At 57.9% G+C, this 19,987-nt stretch overlaps 2 protein-coding genes across 7 annotated transcripts in view; one reads left to right on the forward strand and one right to left on the reverse strand.

Annotated features, from left to right (window-relative positions):
• The window catches only part of TRAP1 (TNF receptor associated protein 1), a 42,480-nt gene extending 28,387 nt beyond the window's left edge, over positions 1-14,093 (forward strand). For both annotated transcript variants that reach the window (XM_069487011.1, XM_069487012.1), the window contains 12 exons: positions 609-718; positions 1,312-1,385; positions 2,090-2,245; positions 3,629-3,749; positions 4,410-4,479; positions 6,287-6,434; positions 8,341-8,526; positions 8,988-9,126; positions 9,596-9,681; positions 11,084-11,229; positions 13,673-13,745; positions 13,889-14,093. In XM_069487011.1, coding sequence (XP_069343112.1) covers positions 609-718; positions 1,312-1,385; positions 2,090-2,245; positions 3,629-3,749; positions 4,410-4,479; positions 6,287-6,434; positions 8,341-8,526; positions 8,988-9,126; positions 9,596-9,681; positions 11,084-11,229; positions 13,673-13,745; positions 13,889-13,990 — 1,411 coding nt within the window. In that variant the 3' untranslated portion in view covers positions 13,991-14,093. The remainder of the gene's footprint in view (positions 1-608; positions 719-1,311; positions 1,386-2,089; positions 2,246-3,628; positions 3,750-4,409; positions 4,480-6,286; positions 6,435-8,340; positions 8,527-8,987; positions 9,127-9,595; positions 9,682-11,083; positions 11,230-13,672; positions 13,746-13,888) is intronic.
• Positions 14,094-14,217: 124 nt separating this feature from the next.
• Positions 14,218-19,319, reverse strand: DNASE1 (deoxyribonuclease 1). Of its 5 annotated transcripts, XM_069487014.1 has the most exons (10): positions 19,212-19,319; positions 17,407-17,712; positions 16,873-17,020; positions 16,420-16,508; positions 16,170-16,253; positions 15,624-15,739; positions 15,268-15,380; positions 15,037-15,191; positions 14,541-14,637; positions 14,218-14,277 (listed from the first exon to the last, which is right to left on the reverse strand). In XM_069487014.1, the coding sequence occupies exons 3-10, from the start codon at positions 17,008-17,010 to the stop codon at positions 14,224-14,226; spliced, it is 846 nt and encodes a 281-aa protein (XP_069343115.1). In that variant the 5' UTR covers positions 17,011-17,020; positions 17,407-17,712; positions 19,212-19,319; the 3' UTR covers positions 14,218-14,223. The 5 variants fall into 5 exon arrangements, with proteins under 5 accessions (XP_069343115.1, XP_069343114.1, XP_069343118.1 ...); XM_069487013.1 differs by having other exon boundaries at positions 15,268-15,739; XM_069487017.1 differs by lacking the exons at positions 17,407-17,712; positions 19,212-19,319 and having other exon boundaries at positions 16,873-17,136.
• Between the last annotated feature and the right edge of the window lie 668 nt (positions 19,320-19,987).

The raw sequence follows: 19,987 nt of genomic DNA on the forward strand, positions 1-19,987 counted from the left end.
CGTGACACCTTAGCCAGATGCCAACATGTTCTAGTAGCCTCAGAGCTGCATTTCTGCATCGTGCTTTCCTGGTGCGTCTGGCAGTGCAGCCCGGAGAGGAGGCCTGGCCCCAGCACGGCGTGGCTGTGGCTGTGTCGCAGCCAGGGGTTCCCGTCGAGTTCCACGGAAGCAGTGCTCAGAGTGCGTGTGGCCCAGGGTGTCAGCAAGGCCCGCGAGCGTGTCCTCTCTTCCTGTGCCTCTGCAGCGGTTTTCTGCTCTTCTCGGGGGTCACTTGGCCTCTGCCAGAAGTTCAGAAACAACGCAGGGATCGGCTTTTGCTTCCCCTCAGGTGTCTGGCACGGATTTGGAGCCAGGCCAGGCCCCACCGGCACCGTGGGCCTGCTGTCGCGTAACAAGCCCAGGACGTCCTCCTGGAGGGTGGACGCAGGGTCAGCAGTTCTGACGTCCGTCCAGGGGACTGAGGGGCCCTGCCAGGGTCAGGTAGTTTGCTTTCTGCCCGTTGGTTTGGGCTTCGCTTGTGTAGAAGGGAAAGTGGGCGCGTGTGCCGTGCAGGGTTTTGTGAGCAGTGACGTGTGGAACTGGCTCTTCCTTTCCCCCTTGTGTCTTAGCTCTGGCGTGTTTGAAATCGCTGAAGCTTCAGGAGTTAGAACCGGAACGAAAATCATCATCCACCTCAAATCCGACTGCAGAGAGTTCGCCAGCGAGGCCCGGGTTCGAGGTGAGTGGGGCTGGGTGCCGTGTGAGGGGGCTCCTGCTGGACGAGGGCGCCGGGCGGAGCTGGGAAGGGCCCAGCCGCCCCGTGCCCCGGGGAAGGGCTGGGCCCAGGGTTGGCCGCCAGGCCCGGGAAGGACGGAACTGCTGGTTCTGAGAGCGAGTTGTGCGGGAAGGCGAGCCTGGCTGGCTTGTTCTCTCCTCCCTCCCACTGCGTGGCTTGAGCCTCAGAGAACCTGGCGGGTTTGGCGCAGTCCTGTTGCAGGATGCTGGCGGCCCTCCCGCCCGGCCTGAGCCAGAGGGGGACGGTGCTTCCTTCTGGTGGGGTTTTTCCCGTGTCCCGCCGAGCCCTTCGCAGCAGCCACTGCTGGCCCAGAAAGCCACGTTCCTGCCACCGGCGTCGCACCGCACGGCAGGCTGGGCCTCTTTCCGTCCAGGTCCTGGTGTTGCCCAGCCCGCGGCCAGGAGGGGAGGGCGGGTGTCCCTGCTGCGCCGTGGCTCGTGCACCTGTGAAACGGGCACAGCACAGAGGGGCCCTTCCCTGCTTGTGCTCAGGCCAGGAAGCTTCGTGGGTTCAGTGTTCTCTTCTGTCTCTTCCAGATGTGGTGACAAAGTATAGTAACTTCGTCAGCTTCCCCCTGTACCTGAACGGAAGGCGCATCAACACCTTGCAGGTGAGGCCCGGGGCTCCCTGAGGGGCTGGGCCATTTGTGGAGACCAGTCCCTGCGTTTCAGGGCTGGAGGGGCAGAGGTGGGGAGATGAGAGCTGGGGTGCAGGCAGGGTTCTCAGCCCCGCCGCACCCTGGTCCACCTGGTCTCAGTGGTGTCTGGTGTAGTCACAGCGTTGTGCGGCCACCACCCCAGCCAGTTCCAGAGCATTTCCATCAGCCCCGCCAGCAACTGTGCCTGTTGTCAGTCACACCTTCAGCCTCCCCCCAGCCCTGGGCAGCCACGTCTGCTTTCTGTTTGTTCAGTTGCCTGTTCTGGATGTTTTTTGTAAATGGCATCACACCAAATGTGGTCTTTTGTGGCTGACTTTTCTCACGTGGTTCAGCCACGGTGCAGTATTGGTGCCGTTCCCTTTCGTGGCTGAGGAACATTCTGTGTCTGGAGGCCTCCCTTCTGTCGTCTGCAGCCGTTGGTGGCCAGTGTTCGTTCTCACAGGCTCCTCTTGACACAGTGTCGGGGGGAGGGGGTGGCGCTTGCTCCAGAGCCTTTTGTGTGTCTCCTGCACTGGAGGGGCGGGGGGTCTGCACCTGAGACCACACCTGCCTGTTCCAGGAGGCCAGTCCAGGGGCGTGGGCGCCACTCACTCAGCTCCGCAGTTGTTGAGAAGACATATTTGCAACGTGACACCTCCGTCCGTCTCCCTTTCCAGGCTCTCTGGATGATGGACCCCAAGGACATCGGCGAGTGGCAGCACGAGGAATTCTACCGCTACATCGCTCAGGCTTATGACAAGCCTCGCTACACCCTGCACTACCGGACAGATGCGCCACTCAACATCCGGAGCATCTTCTACGTGCCAGACACGGTGAGGCACGGCCTGGCCCTGGCACGGCCTGCAGAGTGACTCTGCTGCCCCTGGAGCGGGGATCCCGCGGCCCCTGTGGTTTTGGCAGCGACAAGCACTTTCCCCAAATGGCAACAGCTTTGCAGACATGTCACACAATTAACTTTGCAGCATTAGAGCAAAAGAAAACCAGATGCCTCTGGATGGATGAACGCAGGTTTTCGCTCTCGCACGGGTCACACAGCCAGGGGAGGTTTTGTCTGGTGTCTTTCAGCACAGGGCCGGGCGCCGGGCCCGGTGGACCAGCATGCCGGCCTGATGCTGGGGGACCGGCCCCCTGGGCAGCTCAGTGCCCATCCAGGCAGCGCGTTGCAGAGCACTGTGGCCGAGGGGGCCTGTGGCCGGCCGCTGCGCCGGTGCACTCCGGGCTCCCTGAGCCCCTGACTCGTGGCTCCCGTCAGCACATTACAGCTCCAGCAAATCCCGCAGTGAAGAGACCTGTTCAGGGCTTAGAACTCAGCCTGTCCTGCCCTTATCTGCCTGGAACCTTCTTAACGCCCCGCATTTGTCAACATCCACCGAGGAGCGAGCTGAGTGGGGGCCGCCCCACCTCACGTCCACACACAGGAGCGTCAGCACCTCCCAGGACGTGGTAGAAACACAGTCCCAGGCCCCAGCCAGGGCCCCCGAGTCAGAGCCCGAATTTTAACAAGATCCCGCGTGATGGCGGAGTTAAGTTTGTGAACCGTGACGTAGAGCGGGCGGGAGCGGACGCTTTCCGCGAGGGCCAGAGAGTAACTAGTCCTGGCTTTGCGGTGACACAGTCTCTGCTGCTGTGGTGAGGGACACTCCACACACGGACCAACACAGAAGAGCTGAGCCGTGTCCTGTTAGCTGTGTAGATACTCAAATTTCATATCTTTTCCATATATCATGAAATATTCCTTTTTACATTTTTTCTTCAACCACTTCAAAATGTAAAAACCATCCTCAGGCCATGCAGAGACAGGCTGTGGCCGTCCGCCGACCCGACCTGTGGCCAGGTGCAGCTGCGGTCGGGAGGACACGCAGGTCGTCTTCTGTGTCTTCCGTCGGGTGCAGACGGGGGACTGGGGGGACTGGGGAGGGTGGCGGCTGTCCAGAGGAGGCCACCCCACCCCTGCGGAGCCTTGGGGCTGAGGGGCTCCTCCCTGCATTTAGGGCAGCGTGGGTGGAGGTGGGTGCCGCGAGGCACACCCTCCTCAGGCCTTTTCGTCCTCTGGGTTCATCACACCCACCCCCCGCCCGGCCCAGGGCCGTGTGGGAAGGGCTGGCTCTCTGGGATCCTGCCTTCGGCGTCTGCCTCCTCGTGGCTGAGGTGGATTCCGCCATTGCTGCCTGACACTGTCCTTTCCTCGCCCCTAGAAGCCATCCATGTTTGACGTGAGCCGGGAGCTGGGCTCCAGTGTCGCCTTGTACAGCCGCAAAGTCCTCATCCAGACCAAGGCCGCGGACATCCTGCCCAAATGGCTACGCTTCCTCCGAGGTACGGTGGCCCGGAGCCCGCGCTTAGTGTGGGCTGGAGCCCTGGCCTGGGAGTGACGTCCCCTGTGGCCCAGTGCCGCCGATCTCGCTCTCAGTCTGTCTTCAGCGCGTGTGGTTGGGACAAGCGGCTGCGGTGCCACAGAGCCGGCCCCAGTGTGGCCTGGTGACCGAGCAGCTGGTGGGGAGCAGCTTGGGCCTCCTGGGAAGCTTCCTAGTTTGACTTGGGGGGAGCAGAGGGGTGTTTAAATTGAGGTCTTTTGGTATTTAGAAATATTACTTGAGTTTCAGATTTGTGCATGAATTGTGTTAAATTTGGGTGAGATTATAGTTTAATAAAAAATTCAGCTTTTAAACTTTTGTATCATTTTAGCACAGAAGGGTGCAGACTATCCACAGCATAGTGATGATTTTTAACATAAAGTGCAGGATATCGTTTTCCCAGTGTCAGGTGGATCCTGACGCCATAAATGCTGTCCCCTGGCTAAGGCTGGCCTGGCTTGCCGGCCCGCTGCTCACGTCCCCAAGTCCTGCAGCTCGGGAGGTCTCCCGGTCCCGTCCTTTCTGCTGCTGTCTCACCTCATGGGAGATTTGAGGGGATGACGGGCCAGTTGCCCTGGAGGACTTGGGTAGGGGGAGAGCCCTGACCTGCCGTGTCTCTCAGGTGTGGTGGACAGCGAGGACATTCCCTTGAACCTCAGCCGGGAGCTCCTGCAGGAGAGCGCGCTCATCAGGTGAGCCCAGGGAGGGCAGGGAACTGGGGTCCTGCTGATCCCCCATGGGCTCCTTTGCCACCAGAGGGCCCAGGGCGGGACTCCAGGAGCTGAGAGCAGAACGTAGAGCTGGGAAGCCAAGCCTGGGGGTTGGGGTCCTTGGGAGCCTTCCGGGTTCCCTAGGCCCAGCCTCTGGGGCATCCCTGGAGCAGCTCAGTCTGTGTCCAGTGGAATTTGGGGATGGCTGGTCACCACCACGCTGGAGTCTAGAAACGGGAGGGCTGTAGAGTCGGCCTGGGCCAGCCTGCCCCACCTCGGCTCGGGCTTTGCAGCAGGCTGGGGCATGTGCAGAGCGGGGACCCCTGGTGTGCTGGCTCGGAGTCCTCCAACAGTGTCTTCACCCCCCACACTGGTTCCAGGCTCACCAAATAATCTTTATTAGGGACTTACTGGCTTTTTTCCCTAGTGCAAGTAATGTTTGCTTACTAGAGAACGTACAAGTCACCTATAATCTAACTAGTTAACCGCTGTTTACGGCTTAGAATGTAGCAGATGGACAGCCAGGTAGCGGCAGGTTTCAGAGTTAACGTGGGATGGGAATTAAATTGGAAATAATATACCTTTGGAAATCTCTGAATTGCCCATAAAGTACAATATGCAGTATCAACGTGCCCCCTTGAAGTCTCACACGTGAGCTCATGGTCAGTTCGACAGCCAGTTCTCTCCCGTCGTTGGGACGGGTGCTGCTTCCTTAGGTGGAGGCCGAGGCTTGGTAGTTGGTGTGGGTTTGGGTGACGGTGTGGGGTGGTGAGATGCCCTTGCTGTGCCGAGCGCCCTGGTACTGAGAGAATTACACTCTCTCTCATCTGGTGGCCCTCGGGCGCAGCTGGTCCAGCGAGGTGGCGGGCAGGGCCCTGCTTGCGCTGTGTGGCTCCTGCCCATCCCACCCTCAGAGGCAGAGAGCCACATAGATTCTTAAAAAATTTTTTAACATCATTGAATTCATATTATTTACACTATTTTGTTTGCTTTTTTCCTACCTAATAGCTTATTTGGAGCACTTTCCACTGTCATTAATTTTTTTTGTTTGTTTGAGACAGGGTCTGGCTCTGTGACCCAGGCTAGAGTGCAATGGCATTGTCATAACTCACTGCAACCTCGAACTTCTGGGCTCAAGCGATCCTCCTGTCTCAGCCTCCCGAGTAGCTGGGATTACGGGCACATGCCCCCATGCATGGCTAGTTTTTAAATTTTTTTGTAGAGGCAGGGTCTTGCTATGTTGCTCGGCCTGTTCTTGAACTCCTGGCCTCAAGTGATCCTCTGGCTGGGATTATAGTTGTGAACCACAGTGCCCGGCCCAAGATGGGGTTTTTAACAGCCGCACCGTAGTCCAGTGCGTACGGATTTTAGCCTGTGTTCTTCCGTTGAGCACCAGGGTTCATAAGGTGTCATGTACCACAGTGATAATCTTGGCCCTTAAGTCTTGGTGCACTCGCAATTGTTTCCCAAGCTGTGATTTCCACAGTTGGAGAAACCAGCTCACGGGTGGACATGTTTTCCATGCGGGGGTCTTTGTTGCTGGCCAGTCCTCTGCGAGGGGCGTCAGCTCACCTGGCTGCCTCTAGGGTGCGCGCCCCACGTGCTGCCTCCTGCTGGGCGATCGCCCAGGGTTTGCCTTTCTTCCTGCTTAGGCTTCCTCGGTTTGGCCAGAAACGGTGGTTTTCATTTCTTTGACTATTAGTGGGGCTGAGCCCTGATTCATGTCTTTCTGGTCACTTGTGTTCAGTAGAAGTTGCTTGTTTGTGTTAAATGAATTTCTGTTCTGTAGGAAACTCCGGGATGTTTTACAGAAGAGGCTAATAAAATTCTTCGTTGACCAGAGTAAGAAAGACGCTGAGAAATATGCCAAGTTTTTTGAAGATTACGGCTTGTTCATGCGGGAGGGCATCGTGACCACGGCCGAGCAGGAGGTCAAGGTAGGAGCTGGGTTTCTAGGCCTTTCTTCCGGTCCTGGGCTCTGGGGCTGTGGAGGAGGCTGGCGGAGGTGTCCCTGGACGTGACAGTGCCGCAGCCAGGTGGCCAGGCCGTCGCTGCTGGGTGGGAAACCAGGTTGGGCCTGCCGGGTTCCAGGCACGTCCTCACCCTTGTCCTGCGGGTGTCCTGCTCGTCACCAGGAGGCCGAGCCTCACTGCCTCCGACACCTCAGCCCCCGGAGTGGGCAGGAAGGGGGTACACACTGTCTCCTCGCAGAGGATGCTGGAGGGCCGGGGGGGGCCGCGGTGTCTGACCTCCTGCGGTGGGGGAGGCGAGACCTTGCTGTGCCTCATGAGGGGAGGTTCTTGCTATACCAGGCAGAAACCCCGTAATTCCACGACATTGGGGCCAGGGGTTCAGTTAATCAAACAACTGATTGCTGAAAAATGATAACGTTCATTCCATAAACATATTTTGACCATTTTTTATATACCATAAAGTTTATAAGTTGTGTCTTTTAGGGCCAGGCAAGATGGCACATGCCTGTAATCCCAGCACTTTGGGAGGCTGAGGCAGGAGGATCGCTTGAGCCCAGGAGTTTGAGGTTGCTGTGAGCTAGGCTGACGCCACGGCACTGTAGTCCAGGCAACAGAGCAAGACCCTGTGTTAAGAAAACAAAAAAATTCTACTGTTTTAAATTGTACAGTGTTGCAGCAGTCAGTACATTCACAGAGTTGTGCAATGTCCCCACCGTCTAGTTCTAGAACATTTTCACCCCTAGAAGGAGCCTGCCCCACGAGCAGTCCCTCGAGGTGCTGGTATCCACTGTCTGGCGGGGATGGAGGGTGACCACAGATGTGGGGTCCTGAGGAGGAGGGTGGAGGGTGGGGCTCGGAGGAAGGCTTCCGGGCGGCTCTCCCACCGGGCCTTGGTCCTGCCTCCTGCTTGTCAACAGACCTCAGCCCCTTCCGGCACAGGCTGGTTTAAACTCTGCACTCGCTCTTGCCCACCTTAGCTGTGGTTAGCAGCACCTAGGTGGCGCTCACTGCCTGCCAGAGACCGTCCCGAGTGCCGTGTGGTGTCCACTCACGTGGAGCAAGTGTGTTTGCTAATGAGGGTCGTGGCCGTGGAATGCAGATCTTAGCGTGTGGACGTGGACCAGGTCTTGCCGGGCTGGTCCCAAACCCTTGTTTGCCCCGCTCTCCGCTTGCCTCTATCCACCTGGAATCCCAGTCTCGTCACTCTCCTACCCCTGGGTGTCCTCCATGCCCTTTCCCCACGTCCCTGCACTCCCCACCCCTCTTCTGTGTCCGACTCAGCGGTGACAGTGGCTTAGGTGAGGCTCCCAGCTTGCTGTTGCTCCTGCATCCTTCCCACGCAGCTCCCACCTGAGCACGGTCAGGCTCCGGCAGTCACGTCTGTTCAGCACACAGGGGCTTGTCCTCTTCTAAGGGCCCTTCTCCAAGTCCCACTCCCACCCCACTGGCCGGAGCTCGTCCCCGCCACACCTGGCTGTGAGGAAGGCTGGGAAACGTGGACTTCACGTCCATGTCCATGTGCCCACCTGGGGCAGGGTCTGCTGCTGAGGAGGGAGGGGAGGTGCAGGGTCTGCGGGGTGGGGTCTGGCCACTCCGGAGACGTGTGCACGGCTTGCCCAGAGAGCCCCCGAGCCCCCCGAGCCCCCCGAGCCCCCATCGCTCTTGAGCCCCCGTCGCTCCTGAGCTGGGGCCTGTGGGCAGAGCAAGGCCTGTCTCGGACACCAGCCAAGAGCCCACGACAGCCCCCAGGGCCCTGAGCCAGCCCAGAGAGCCGGGAAGCGTCGGCTTCAGAAGGCCCATGCCCAGCAGGTCAGGAGGTGTTCGCAGTGTGGACCTGGAGCACACAGTGACTGCCCTTGTCTGTCCCCAGGAGGACATAGCAAAGCTGCTGCGCTACGAGTCCTCGGCGCTGCCTGCCGGGCAGCTGACCAGCCTCGTGGACTACGCCGGCCGCATGCGGGCTGGCACCCGCAACATCTACTACCTGTGTGCCCCCAGCCGGCACCTGGCCGAGCACTCGCCCTACTTCGAGGCCATGAAGCAGAAGGACACGGAGGTGGGTGAGCGACGGAAGGTGGGGCCGGCTCCCCGAGGCCACACGGCTGCCGCCTGGCCAGGGCGCCCTGTGCTTGGCTTTTGTGTGGCGCCGGGTTAGCAGACAAGGCAGGGTCTGAGCTCTCTGGGGAGGGTCTTGAACTTCTCAGCTCTGTGTTTGGTGGAAAATGGCTGCACGTGCCCAAGACCCAGGAGGGCTGCGGGGTGGGTCAGAGTCGGGGAACAGGGACCCAGGGCGTCTGCGGTCTGGTTGCATTTCTCACCAAGTCCTTCGTGAGTTTCTCTGCGAGTGGAGCGTTCTCACGGCCAAGGCAGCCGGAGCCTCCCTCAGAGCCATCTGCTGAGGCCCGGGAGCCCCAGCGGCCCCGTGGGGTCCTCCAGCCCCCGTACCCCACATCCTCTCATCCTCTCTTTGCGGGCAGAGACCCTGCAGGCCTGACGGGTGTTCTTGGACGTGCGCAGGTCCTCTTTTGCTACGAGCAGTTTGATGAGCTGACCTTGCTGCACCTTCGTGAATTTGACAAGAAGAAACTGATCTCCGTGGAGACAGACATTGTTGTTGATCACTACAAGGAGGAGAAGTTTGAGGACGGGTCCCCAGGTCGGCTGCCTCCTGCTCTCCAGGCACAGGGCAGCGGGGGTGGGGGCTGGGGCCTGGCGTGCATGTCCTGCAGGGCGTCCGCTGTCCTGCAGCCGTGGGTCTGCACAGGGTTTTCTCTCAGCTGATCTGGGGTCACCAACCTGTGAAAGAAGCTGTTTGGGAACATCTTAGTGATTCAGGGACAGTGTCTCCCGGTGTAGATCCAGGGTCTCCAACGCTCCTTCCACAGTGGCATCTTACGGTTGATTAAGCTGCTTGAGGGAATCGAGTTGTGTTTCCAAAGCCCTGACAAAATTATGTGAGCTACAGGCAGCCAGACTTGTCCTTCCTGAGGTTTTAGAAAGGAGCTCCTGTCTGTCGTGGCGGGTGGGAGGCGGGGAGCTGGCAGGACACTGCACTCGGGGGCCTGGGGGAGCCCGTGGAGCAGGGGCCGAGGAGATGCGACCTCACTCCTGCCGCCCTTCTGTAGCCGGCGAGTGCCTGTCCGAGAAGGAGACGGAGGAGCTGATGGCCTGGATGAGAAACGTGCTGGGGTCGCGCGTCACAAACGTGAAGGTGAGGCCTTCCGGTGCACACAGCAGGCTGGCCGGGCTGCCGCCTTCCGGTTCCTGGCCTGGTGGGTCCACCCCAAGGGTCCCTGGTCCTTTACACACGTCACCACGTGCTGCCCAGGAGCGCCGCTGAGGCCAGAAGGCAGGGTCTGCCTCCCGAACTGAGAGGCTGGAAGGAGCAGCCTTGGGCCAGGCGGGTGGGAGCAGAGGAGCCCAGCGGGCCACCCCGGGGCCATCCTGGTCCAGGCCCTGCAGGAGCGGCGGCAGCTGATGACCTGGTTCCAAAAAAGGGATGTTCCACCCCAGCCCTCAGGAGCTCACGTTCCCACTTGGGTTCTTGGTGTGGGGGGTTCTGGATGAGCTAAGACCCTGCTGGTCTAGCTGAGCTAGAAGACAACAGGCATCCTGTGCAGGGCCACCGGCTCAGGGACACGTGTAGGAGTGGCCCTCAGGGAAGAGGCAGGGTGCGGGGTAGGCTGGCAAGAGCAGAGGATGGATGCGGGCAGGTCCCGGGGGTGGCGTGGGACGTGGGAGACGAGGGGCGGCACTGGGTGAGAGGAATCCGGGCAGGGAGTAGCCAGAGCCAGGATGTGCAGATGGACTTGGTGACGTAGCGCACTTCTGTAGCACTGCCGTGGCCCTGCCTCACCGGTGCTCGCTCATTGCGCTTCAGGTCACCTGTTGTCCCCAGTCCACAGAGAGCATCCCAAGATCACACAGCTAGATGTCAGGGACACTGGATTCGAACGAGAGTCCAGGTTCTCCTCTCCCCCCAACGCCACCTGGGGTCAGAGCAGCCGTGGGCCCGGCTCCTGCAGTCAGGAGGCCCAGACCTGTGGGGGATGGGGGCTGCTCGTAGGCGCTGGCTGGGGATGCCTTGTGGGCACAGGTGGGTCTGCTAGTCACACAGGGCCCAGGGGGCCTAGGAGGAGGGCACAAGAGTGAGGCCTGCAAGAAGGAGCTTGAGCCCCCTCCAGAGACCAGATGAAGCAAATAAGACCTCAGAGAAGGGCCTGCGGCCATTGCTGGGGCTTCTCAGAGGTCCATGTAGGCTTGGCAGGGAGCTTGTGGAGGGCGGAGGCGAACATGCCAGGCAAGGTAGACCTTCAGTGTGAGACATTAGCCACTGGTGGCTTTGGGAGGAGGAGGGGGCCGCCCACAGGCTCTGCAACTTCATGTGGGGGCAGCAGCTGAGGACCCCGCCCACAGGTGGGCCTTTGGGCTGAGGGCCTGCCCCTGAGGCCTGCCTCCTGCCCTCGCGGTCGGGGCAGCTTCCCCTGGGCTCAGACTCTGCCAGCCTCCAGCCCCTTTGCCTCAGGGATGCCCCATCCCCAGGTGCCCCCTCACCCACAGAGCCCCTTACTCCTGGGGTACGGTCACCTCCAGCCCCTACGCTTTGCTTGCAGGTGACTCTGCGGCTGGATACCCACCCTGCCATGGTCACCGTGCTGGAGATGGGGGCCGCCCGGCACTTCCTGCGCATGCAGCAGCTGGCCAGGACCCAGGAGGAGCGAGCTCAGCTCCTGCAGCCCACGCTGGAGATCAACCCCAGGTGAGGCCGGGGCTCGCTGCTTCTCGTCCCTTCTCACCTGCCGGGGGAGTCTTCAGAGTTGTACGGGAGTGTGGGTGCCTTTATCTCGAACTTAGCATGTAAGAATCGTGCGTGAAGCTTACGTGCAGTTGGGTGACTGTTTATAAAGAGAATACGTGTGTAATTAAAGTGTATTAACTTCAACTTTAAACTATACTCCTGTGAAGTTTAAAAGGGTCTCGGGTGTCCACACGCCGATGCATCCGTCCGTCCGTCTGTCTCTGTGCCGAGGGCGCAGCTGCTCGGCGTTTCCCTAAGTCTTCGTTTTCAGCGAGCAAGTCCCCCGTTACTTTGCTTCGAGGATGTCTGGATTACTGTTGGTTCTTTCTTTTATCTACATTTTTAAATTGGCCCGACAAGTTCCACACATACTCACACAAACTGCTGGGGTTGGACCGAGATTGTGTTGATTCCCTAAATGAATTTTCTGGAGAATTGGCAGCTTTCCAACATCAGTTCTTGCCATCCACATTCATTTGGGTCTTCAACACCCCCGGGTGCCTCCCATCTGCTAGAGTTCCTGCACTGTTGTTCTTTGATGTGTCTTATTTTTTAGATATTTTAAAATTTCATTTTCTGTTGGCTGTTGTGTATGGAAAGTTTCTTTTGGGGGGAAATTGATTTTGTATACAGGAGTACTTTTAAAATGAAATTACCTAAGCAAGTTACCAAAAATGTTCGAAAATAGCAAAAAGAAAGTCAAAATCCATAGCCTCACCCTCCCATAGTCAGTGCGTCCTAATTGGTATTCTCTGACTTCTGTTTTACATGTACATAGTGTTTTCTTATATAGTACATGTTTAATTTTTTGTGTTACTTTATAACCATACATTTTAAAATTAAGCTACTGGGGGTGGGGAGGTACCTGTTCCATTTTCTGAGCCAAATTCCCAGACCTGGCGTTACTGGGTGGAAGGTCCGGCTTGGCTGTTCCCACGGGGGCTGCGGCGTGCGGGACGCCTGCACCTTCCTGCACAGCAGCAGCAGAGCGAGGCAGGTGCCAGTCACCTGCACTAGTTTTGCCACAAAACTGGTTTTACAAGATAGCTGCGCAGAACTGCTTCTTTCTATTGCCAAAAGACTTCACGCTTACATTGTATTTGGTTTTAAATTTGATATTATGTTCACATGGTTCAGAACTCAAAAGAACCAGGAGTTTATAGGGGAAAATTCTCTTCCCATCCATGTCCGGGTGCAGCCAGCGTTAGGTTTCTTCTGTGTGTTGGCAGATCCAGCCGTGGATTTCCTCTCTGTTACACAAGAGTCACTTGCTGTGGGGCGGGTCCTCACCTTTTCTCACCCAGCAGGTAACCAAGAGAACCCCGTACTAGTGTACTGAGAATGTCCTCCTCCTCTCCAGCTATGCAGATTCCACTGTGAGGACGGACATTTAAAGTGTTCCCTATTATAAACAATGCTGTAAGGAACCAGAATTGCTAAGTCTTCGTGCATCATCCGTGTGTCATTTTATATATAGATTCCTCTGCAGGGGTTTACAAATTAACATTTCCCTGTACCCTCAGCTTTATCAGACTTCTCAATTTTTGCCATTCTTTAGAAGTGAAAAATTACCTCATGAGTAAGTTTTAACACTAGATGGTACATAGTCAATCGTGTCCTTCTTTTCTTTTTGGCTTCTGGGTTTGTAGGTTTGTAGTTTGCTTGGAAAGCCTTCCCTTTCTGAAATTATAAAACATTTCTTTCTCTGTTTTCTTCTAGTATTATGCTTTTAATTTTACATTTAATCTTTGATCCCTCTGGAGTTTATTTTGGTCTGAGAATCCTTTTCTGGATGGCTGAGTAATCTGTCTTCTCACTCTTAAGTGAAAGGCCCGTCTTTATCAGACAGCATATTTTTGTCTATTTCTGTATTTTTCACCTGGTTGCCCTGAGCCATTTGCCTGGTCAGGCAACTTGCCTAAGAATGAAATTATAATGTGTTTCAACATCTACGATTTTCCCCCTTCTTTTCTTGGCTATTCTTTTCTTTTACACCTAAACAATATAAAATTTATACAGAAAATTTTTGGTGTAATCTATTAATATAAAGGAAGTGTTACATTTGTGGATTAATTTAAGAAAAGTTTCACATTATTATTTATGGTTTGCTTATCTGAGAACCACTGCCTAACTCTCCTTTGTTCTTGGTGGTATTTTAGTGCTCGGCCACCTCACTGCACTTTCTAATATTCAAACTCTTGACTGATTTTTCTCAGGTTTTCTGGGTGTATAATCAAATTATCTGTAAGTGATCACTTACGTCTAATTTTTAACGCCTTAGTTTTTTTTATACTGGACAGTCCTCTTACACTTTTTAAAATGTCCTGATAAACCCAGCGTCTCAGAAAGGCAGGAGGGCAGCACGCAGTCCCACGCCAGCTTCTCGGTGGTCTCTGTGTTGCAGACACATGCTGATCAAGAAGCTCAGTCAGCTCAGGGAGAGTGAGCCCGACCTGGCCCAGCTGCTCGCGGATCAGGTGAGAGGAACCAGCTCTGGGCTCGTAAACACCGGGGGAGACGCCCCCCCCCCCCCCCCGACAGACCTGGGCTGCGCTGCCAGTTCTGGGCGCCTGTGTCTGCCTCTGAGGTGCAGCAGCACCGTTTCACCCCTGCCTTTCAGATCTACGAGAACGCCATGATCGCAGCCGGGCTCGTGGACGACCCTAGACCCATGGTAGGCCGCCTCAACGACCTTCTGGTCAAGGCCCTGGAGAGACGCTGATGGCCGAGGGGGTCCTGGTCGGAGCTGTGGCCTTTGCCTGGGACGCGTCTTCCAGGCAGGGCGCAGGGAGGAAGGACTGACACACAAATGGGAACCTTGAACTTTACCTAAATTAAAAGGTATTTTTTAATCTACATGATAGACATTTTGTCCAGGCTCTGACGTAGCCCGTGTTCTTGGTGGGGAGGAGGGGGCTGTGCTTGGGGCCACGAGGTCTCCGAGTGCTGCTCAGGTCAGCCTGTCTTCAGTGTCACCTCCACGGGGTAGTGGTCACTGATGGCCAGGGCCTGGGGGGAAGCAGGTGGCAGGGTCAGGCCTGAACCCAGGCTGCTGGCTTCTGTCCCCAAGCACCTCACTGCCAGGTCCACCAGGGAAGAGCTGGTGGAAGGAACCTTTCAGTCACAACCTCAACTACCCTGGCCTACGACCCGTCAGGCAAAGGCCAGGCCTGGCTCATCAGACCTGTGGAAAAGCAGTAGCTGGGCGAGGGTACCCCAGGCCTTGTTCAGCTCCTGCGTCCCAGCTATGCATGCGAAGGAAGGACACCTACCAGCTGGTCACTCAGGCCGTACGTAGCTTGGAAGTCAAAAGGAGCAGCCGAGCCCGGAACCACAGCGCCTTGGAGCACAGACCCTGAGACCACGATGCTGCAGTGTGTTGGGACAAGCGAGAAGGTGCCCGTGTCACTCACTGCTCTGGCTCCGGGCCCACCCTGCTTTGCCGGCCCCCTCCACAGTGCAGCGGAGCCTGTGGGCTCGGACCTGCTCCTGCAAGCTGAGCCGAGGCACCTCCCCAGCCTGCGGCAGCTGGAGCCAGTGCAGGTCTGAGGGTGCCCAAAACCGCACCCCGCCCCCAGCCTATACACCTGAGGCTGTTCAGAAGCAGAAAGAACCCAGGTTTCTGCCTCTCCTTTCAACTGTAAATGTGCTTTTCCAAAAAACTAAAAAATAGTGGCTTTTTAAATGGATTGACTAAAGCTCGAACTTGGCCATGTCTGAAGCCGGACCTACAAATCGAGGCTCTGGAACAGGCCCAGGCCCGCTCACCGGTCATAGGCACAGTGCGTGGACGTCACCGTGGTGTCAGCCGAGTCAGGAATCAGCCACTGGAAGGCAGAGTTCGTACGCAGGCGGATGGACGGCCAGTGGGAGGGGGTCACGTAGCTGCAGCCAGCGTTGAAGTCGCCCATCAACATGATGTCCTACCAGGAACACCCATCAGTTGGCCCACGGACAAGTGGCAGCCCCTAGAGCCCACCGTCTCTGGGAGGGCCTCACCTCCATGTCCCACTTCTGTCTGACATCCAGGTAGACATCGTAGAGGGCGTCAATCTCAGCCACCGCATCTGCTGGGGCTGCGTGCAGGGGCACGATGGCAAACTCCCTGACCTCTGAGGAGACAGTGGTCACACCAAGTACACGGTGTACAGGGCCTGCCTCCGGGAGACTGGCCTGAGGGTGCATTGGGGTCCACACTCCTGCAGGGCCAGACTCAGTCACGCGGTCGGGGCTGGGATGAGTGACAGTCCCCCAGGGGGCAGGCATTTTCCTAAGGAACAACCACCACACTAGAGCCGGGGGCAGCATGTGACTTGGCCCCTGCAGGGCTGAGGGCGTGGCACAGCAGCACTCACCTGTGAATGGGGAGGAGAACTTCACAATGGCTGGCTCTCGACTAAAGGTGTCATTCCCACAGGGCTCACAGCCATCGTCGTAATAGTAGCTGTCCAGCACGGACACCTGGTCAGGCCTGTGGGAAGGCCAGGTGGAGGAGGTGACCGTGGGCTGGGGAGCTGCCCCCTCCCACACGGCACCTGTGGGCTGGCCTCGTCTGCTCCCAGGCAGCAGGAGGGGCCAAGTGATACTCCAGCCACATCTTGCCCGCCCCTCCGAAGGCCGTGACAGGGACCCCAGACGGCAGCCCCAAGTCGAGCCACCCGCTCACCCCACTGGTCTGAGGCCACAGGTGGCTGGACTGCAACTGCACCCTGCTCTATGGCCTTGGACTCTTGTCCCATAGGGCAAATTGCTTCTCCAACGCTGCTGGGGTCCTTCCAGGTGAGCTGACTTCCCGGGCTCTAGATCAGCCCTCTGCCGGTGCCCTCCAAGGCACAGACATGGGGTCTGTCTCCCACAACTCAGTCCTTGCTGTCACGGCCCAGCTGGGCCCAGGGCTCTACCTGTACACGAAGAGGTAGCGCTCCTTGTAGCTGTTGCGTCCCAGGGGCTCACTGACGACATAGTGGTAGGTGTCTGGCGCATCCCTGGGTTGAGAAAACAGAAGGTCCCAGTTGGGGCACCACAGAGGGACCCTCTGGCTGCAGACAGACAACAGGGCTCTGCCCACATCACAGCCCTGGGGCCCACATGAAGTGAGGCTGTGCCTGGACAGGGTCGTCACCTCCCCCAGGACTCCACACTGTCACCCACTGATTGAGTTTGTCCAGCAGCTTCCCCACGGCCGTCAGGTGGCTGTCTCTGACTTCCTGGACCAGGGCCACGTCATAGCGACTCAGAATCTGGGGGACGGGGCCACAGAGGTGCTGAGCTGGCCACCTGGGTACGTCCAGCCCCGCCTGCCCCCAGACACCCACAACAGGAGCAGCAGCTGCTCCCACAGTGTGTTCCCAGCCCGGCTTTGCCCGCAGCCTTCTGCCTTTGCCTGGGCTCCCACTGCCAGTCATGGGCAGCACGGCCCTGACGGGACCCTGGGCTGGCAGCCAGGGCCCGTTTCACCCCTAAGTGACCGGCCCGAGACTGAAGGTGCTGTATGCCGGGCACCCGGCAGTCTGGGGCCCACAGGGCTGACCACCTCCCATGCCCAGGGCCCATCACCCCCTCCCTGGGTTCCTCTGCCCTCAGGGACAGGCATCCTGGACTCACCTGCACAATGTAGTTGGAGAGGGTGGCATTGGACATCTTGGTCTCCCCAAAAGTCTGGATGTTGAAGGCTGCAATTCTCAGAGCCGGGACCACCTGCAGCAGGCCGGCGAGGGCCAACAGCTCGCCCAGCAGCCTCATGCCCCTCCTCCTGCGAGAACGAGGGTCACGGGTGTGGAGGAAGTGAGACGTCACCCCTTGCCACCAGCATCCCTGCCTCCCTGGAGTCCAGTGTGGCAGGAGCTGCTGGAGCCCAAGGTCAGGGAGGTCCTGTCTTCACGGGCTGTGCTGCACCGCAGGCTGGGGAGACCCTCGCAACCTGTTTGCAGTGTCCAGAGAGCCAAACACCTGTGCCCAGTACAGGACCCTGGGTGTCCTCACTCCTTCACCCACCAGAAAATCAGCCCCTATGAGGGACACCAGAGCCCACTGGGACCCCAGCTTGCTGGAGGAGACTCCCTCACTCTACTGGGGGTTGCAGCTCTGAGCCTCCCTCCCCTGGCCCTCCCAGGACACGACTCTGGGGCTGGTGCTCACCTGAGGTGACGACGATGTCCACAGAGATGACAACAATTCTGCCAAGAATCTACAATTTCTTTTATATTGATTTTCTCCTTTCGTAAGAAAAAGTTAGTCTACAAAGGGAAGCCTCTGAAGCAGCACGGCTGTGAGGTCCTGGCAGGGCTGCTGGGCTCGGGTTCTGCACGGGCAGCGTGTGCTGCCCCAGGGCTTTAAAGGTTGGCAGCCTGACCTTCCCTGGGACACGTGCACACCTGAGGGCATCTGGGCGGCTTCCATGACACAGGTTGCTGACACGCGCTTACTTCTACAGGGTCCTTGCTGCTGTAAAAACAGGAAAACAGCACCTGATAATCACGTTTGCACTGTTTCTTTTTTTTTTTTTGAGACAAGAGTCTCGGTCTGTCACCTGGGCTAGAGTGCAGTGTCTTGACCATAGCTCACTGCAACTTCCAACTCCTGGGGGCTGAGGTGATCCTCCTGCCTCAGCCTCCTGAATAGCTGGGACTACATGCCTGGCTAATTTTTTCTATTTTTAGTAGAGATGGGAGTCTTGCTCTTGCTCAGGCTGGTCTCAACCTCCTGACCTCTCAATCAGTCCTCCCACCTCTGGCTCCCAGAGTGCCAGGATTACAGGTGTGAGCCACCGCACCAGCCTGCACTTGGTTTTAAAACATCTAATGAAAGGGCCAAAGGTTCCTTTGTTCTTCACACATGCAGCCCCTGGCCCCCCACTGACCCCAGGCTCTCGAGGAGGGATGGGGATAGCAGCTGTTTGTGGGAGGGTAGGGCCAGGCTGCCCGTCCCTGGTCTGGGGGCCCCGAGCCAGAGGCCGAAGCCCCATACAGAGCTGCATGTTGCAAACGGAGCCCTGTGGTGGCCCAGGACCCTCTTACCACCCCCACCCCTGCCTTCCTGCTGCAGCACCGAGGTGCAGGCAACTCGGCAAGACGCCAGGGGCCCTGGACAGGGAGCGTGACCCTCCAGCATCCCGTGACCCTCCAGCATCAGGGATGCCTGGCCTTGGGGGTCCACTGGCCACAGGGCCAGGAAGGATGGGACTGCAAGGCCCTCTCCAAGTTGCTGCAGGCAGTGGGGAGTCTTTTTGAGGTGTTTAGGCCCGGGGGGACCCCAAGTGACCAGGTCCCAAGAGTGGGGCGGCAGTTAGGAGCCAGGCCAGGCCTTTGGTCCAGTCATTTCTTGGAATCCTTCACTTTCCCATTTATATTCATTTCCTGAAGCTGCTTGCTCCACCCACCACAATTCTGGTGGCTCAAAACATCAGGAATTCATCCTCTCAGCTCTGGAGGCCGAAGCCTGAGCTCCGGTGTCAGCAGGGCCACGCTCACTCTGGAGGCTCCAGGGGATCCCTGTCTTCCGGTTTCCGATGGTTGCCAGCCGTCCTTGGCTTGTGGCGTGCCACTTTACTCTGTGGGCACATGGCCTCCTCCACTGCCACCTGTCCTCTACTCCCTTATACATGTGTCTACAATTTAAGGTCCTCCCACATAGCAGGAACAGTGTCCCCACCTCACCATCCTCAGTCACATCTGCCAAGTCCTTTTTGGCTCTATAAATTAACATGCAGAGGTCCCGGGGATGAGGTCAGATGCCTGCTGGGGTGCCAGGTCAGCCCACCACCCCATCCCGGGGGCTCTGCCCATCTGGAAGGGCCTGTGCTGGCTCTCCAAGGACAGCACCACTGCGTGGGAGGGCCTGGTGCCCCCTGAAGGCCTGGCAGAACTGAGGCAGGACCCAGGCCTAAAGACCAGAGGGGGTGGGGGTCTGCGGGAGGCTGGGGGACAGCGGGCAGGTGGGCTCACCGGCAGGAGTCACCAGAGGCTGAGGTCAAAGTCAGGAAGGTACCACTGCACTGGCCAGCATGACGCAGAAGGCGGACCTAGTGGGGATTAAAAACAGTCAGAAGGGAAACCAACTTCAAGACGGGAGTGCCCCTTTAAGTAATAAAAACACGCTGACAGATGGCTCTGGTTCGCTGCGCTAAGGTGGATCAACTCATTTGTCCCTGGATACAGTGTCTGAGACGGGACCTCACGACCTGCTCCTCCAGCTGCCACAAGCCCCATCTTGGACTTTTTCAAAGTTTTGACTGCCGATTCTTCCCGTTCTCAATCCCTGAGGTTGGGACAGCCTCGAGCATGTCAAAATGTGGTGGCCAAACACCAAGCAAGGCCATTGCAGTCTCCAGCGTATACGGCCTGATCCTCTGACTTTGGTGTTTTTCTTTCCTGGATACGTGTCTGCCAAAGACCCTCCTGGGGAAAGGGAGTGAGCCTAGAGGGCAGCCACCACCCCCTAACAAGGCCCATCTGGTCCAGCCTTCAGCCAGACACAGGGGACACCAGTTATTGCTCATCACGTGGATGTCTGACCCTGGTTCCCGGCACGAAGGTGCCCATCTGGTCTGTCGTCCCCTCCTAGCTCAACCGAATGCTGCCCTGTCGTTTTCAGTCCCAGGCACGGTGCCTGCCTCCTTCCCCCACGCACCAGAAGGAAGGTCGGGACTCAGGCCCCACTCGTACGCACTTGGGCACCTGCTGCCTGCCATGCTGAGAGCAACACAGCCCAGGAGGGGCCT

The sequence above is a fragment of the Eulemur rufifrons genome, chromosome 14 (genome assembly GCF_041146395.1).
Source record: "Eulemur rufifrons isolate Redbay chromosome 14, OSU_ERuf_1, whole genome shotgun sequence".
Lineage (NCBI taxonomy): Eukaryota > Metazoa > Chordata > Mammalia > Primates > Lemuridae > Eulemur > Eulemur rufifrons.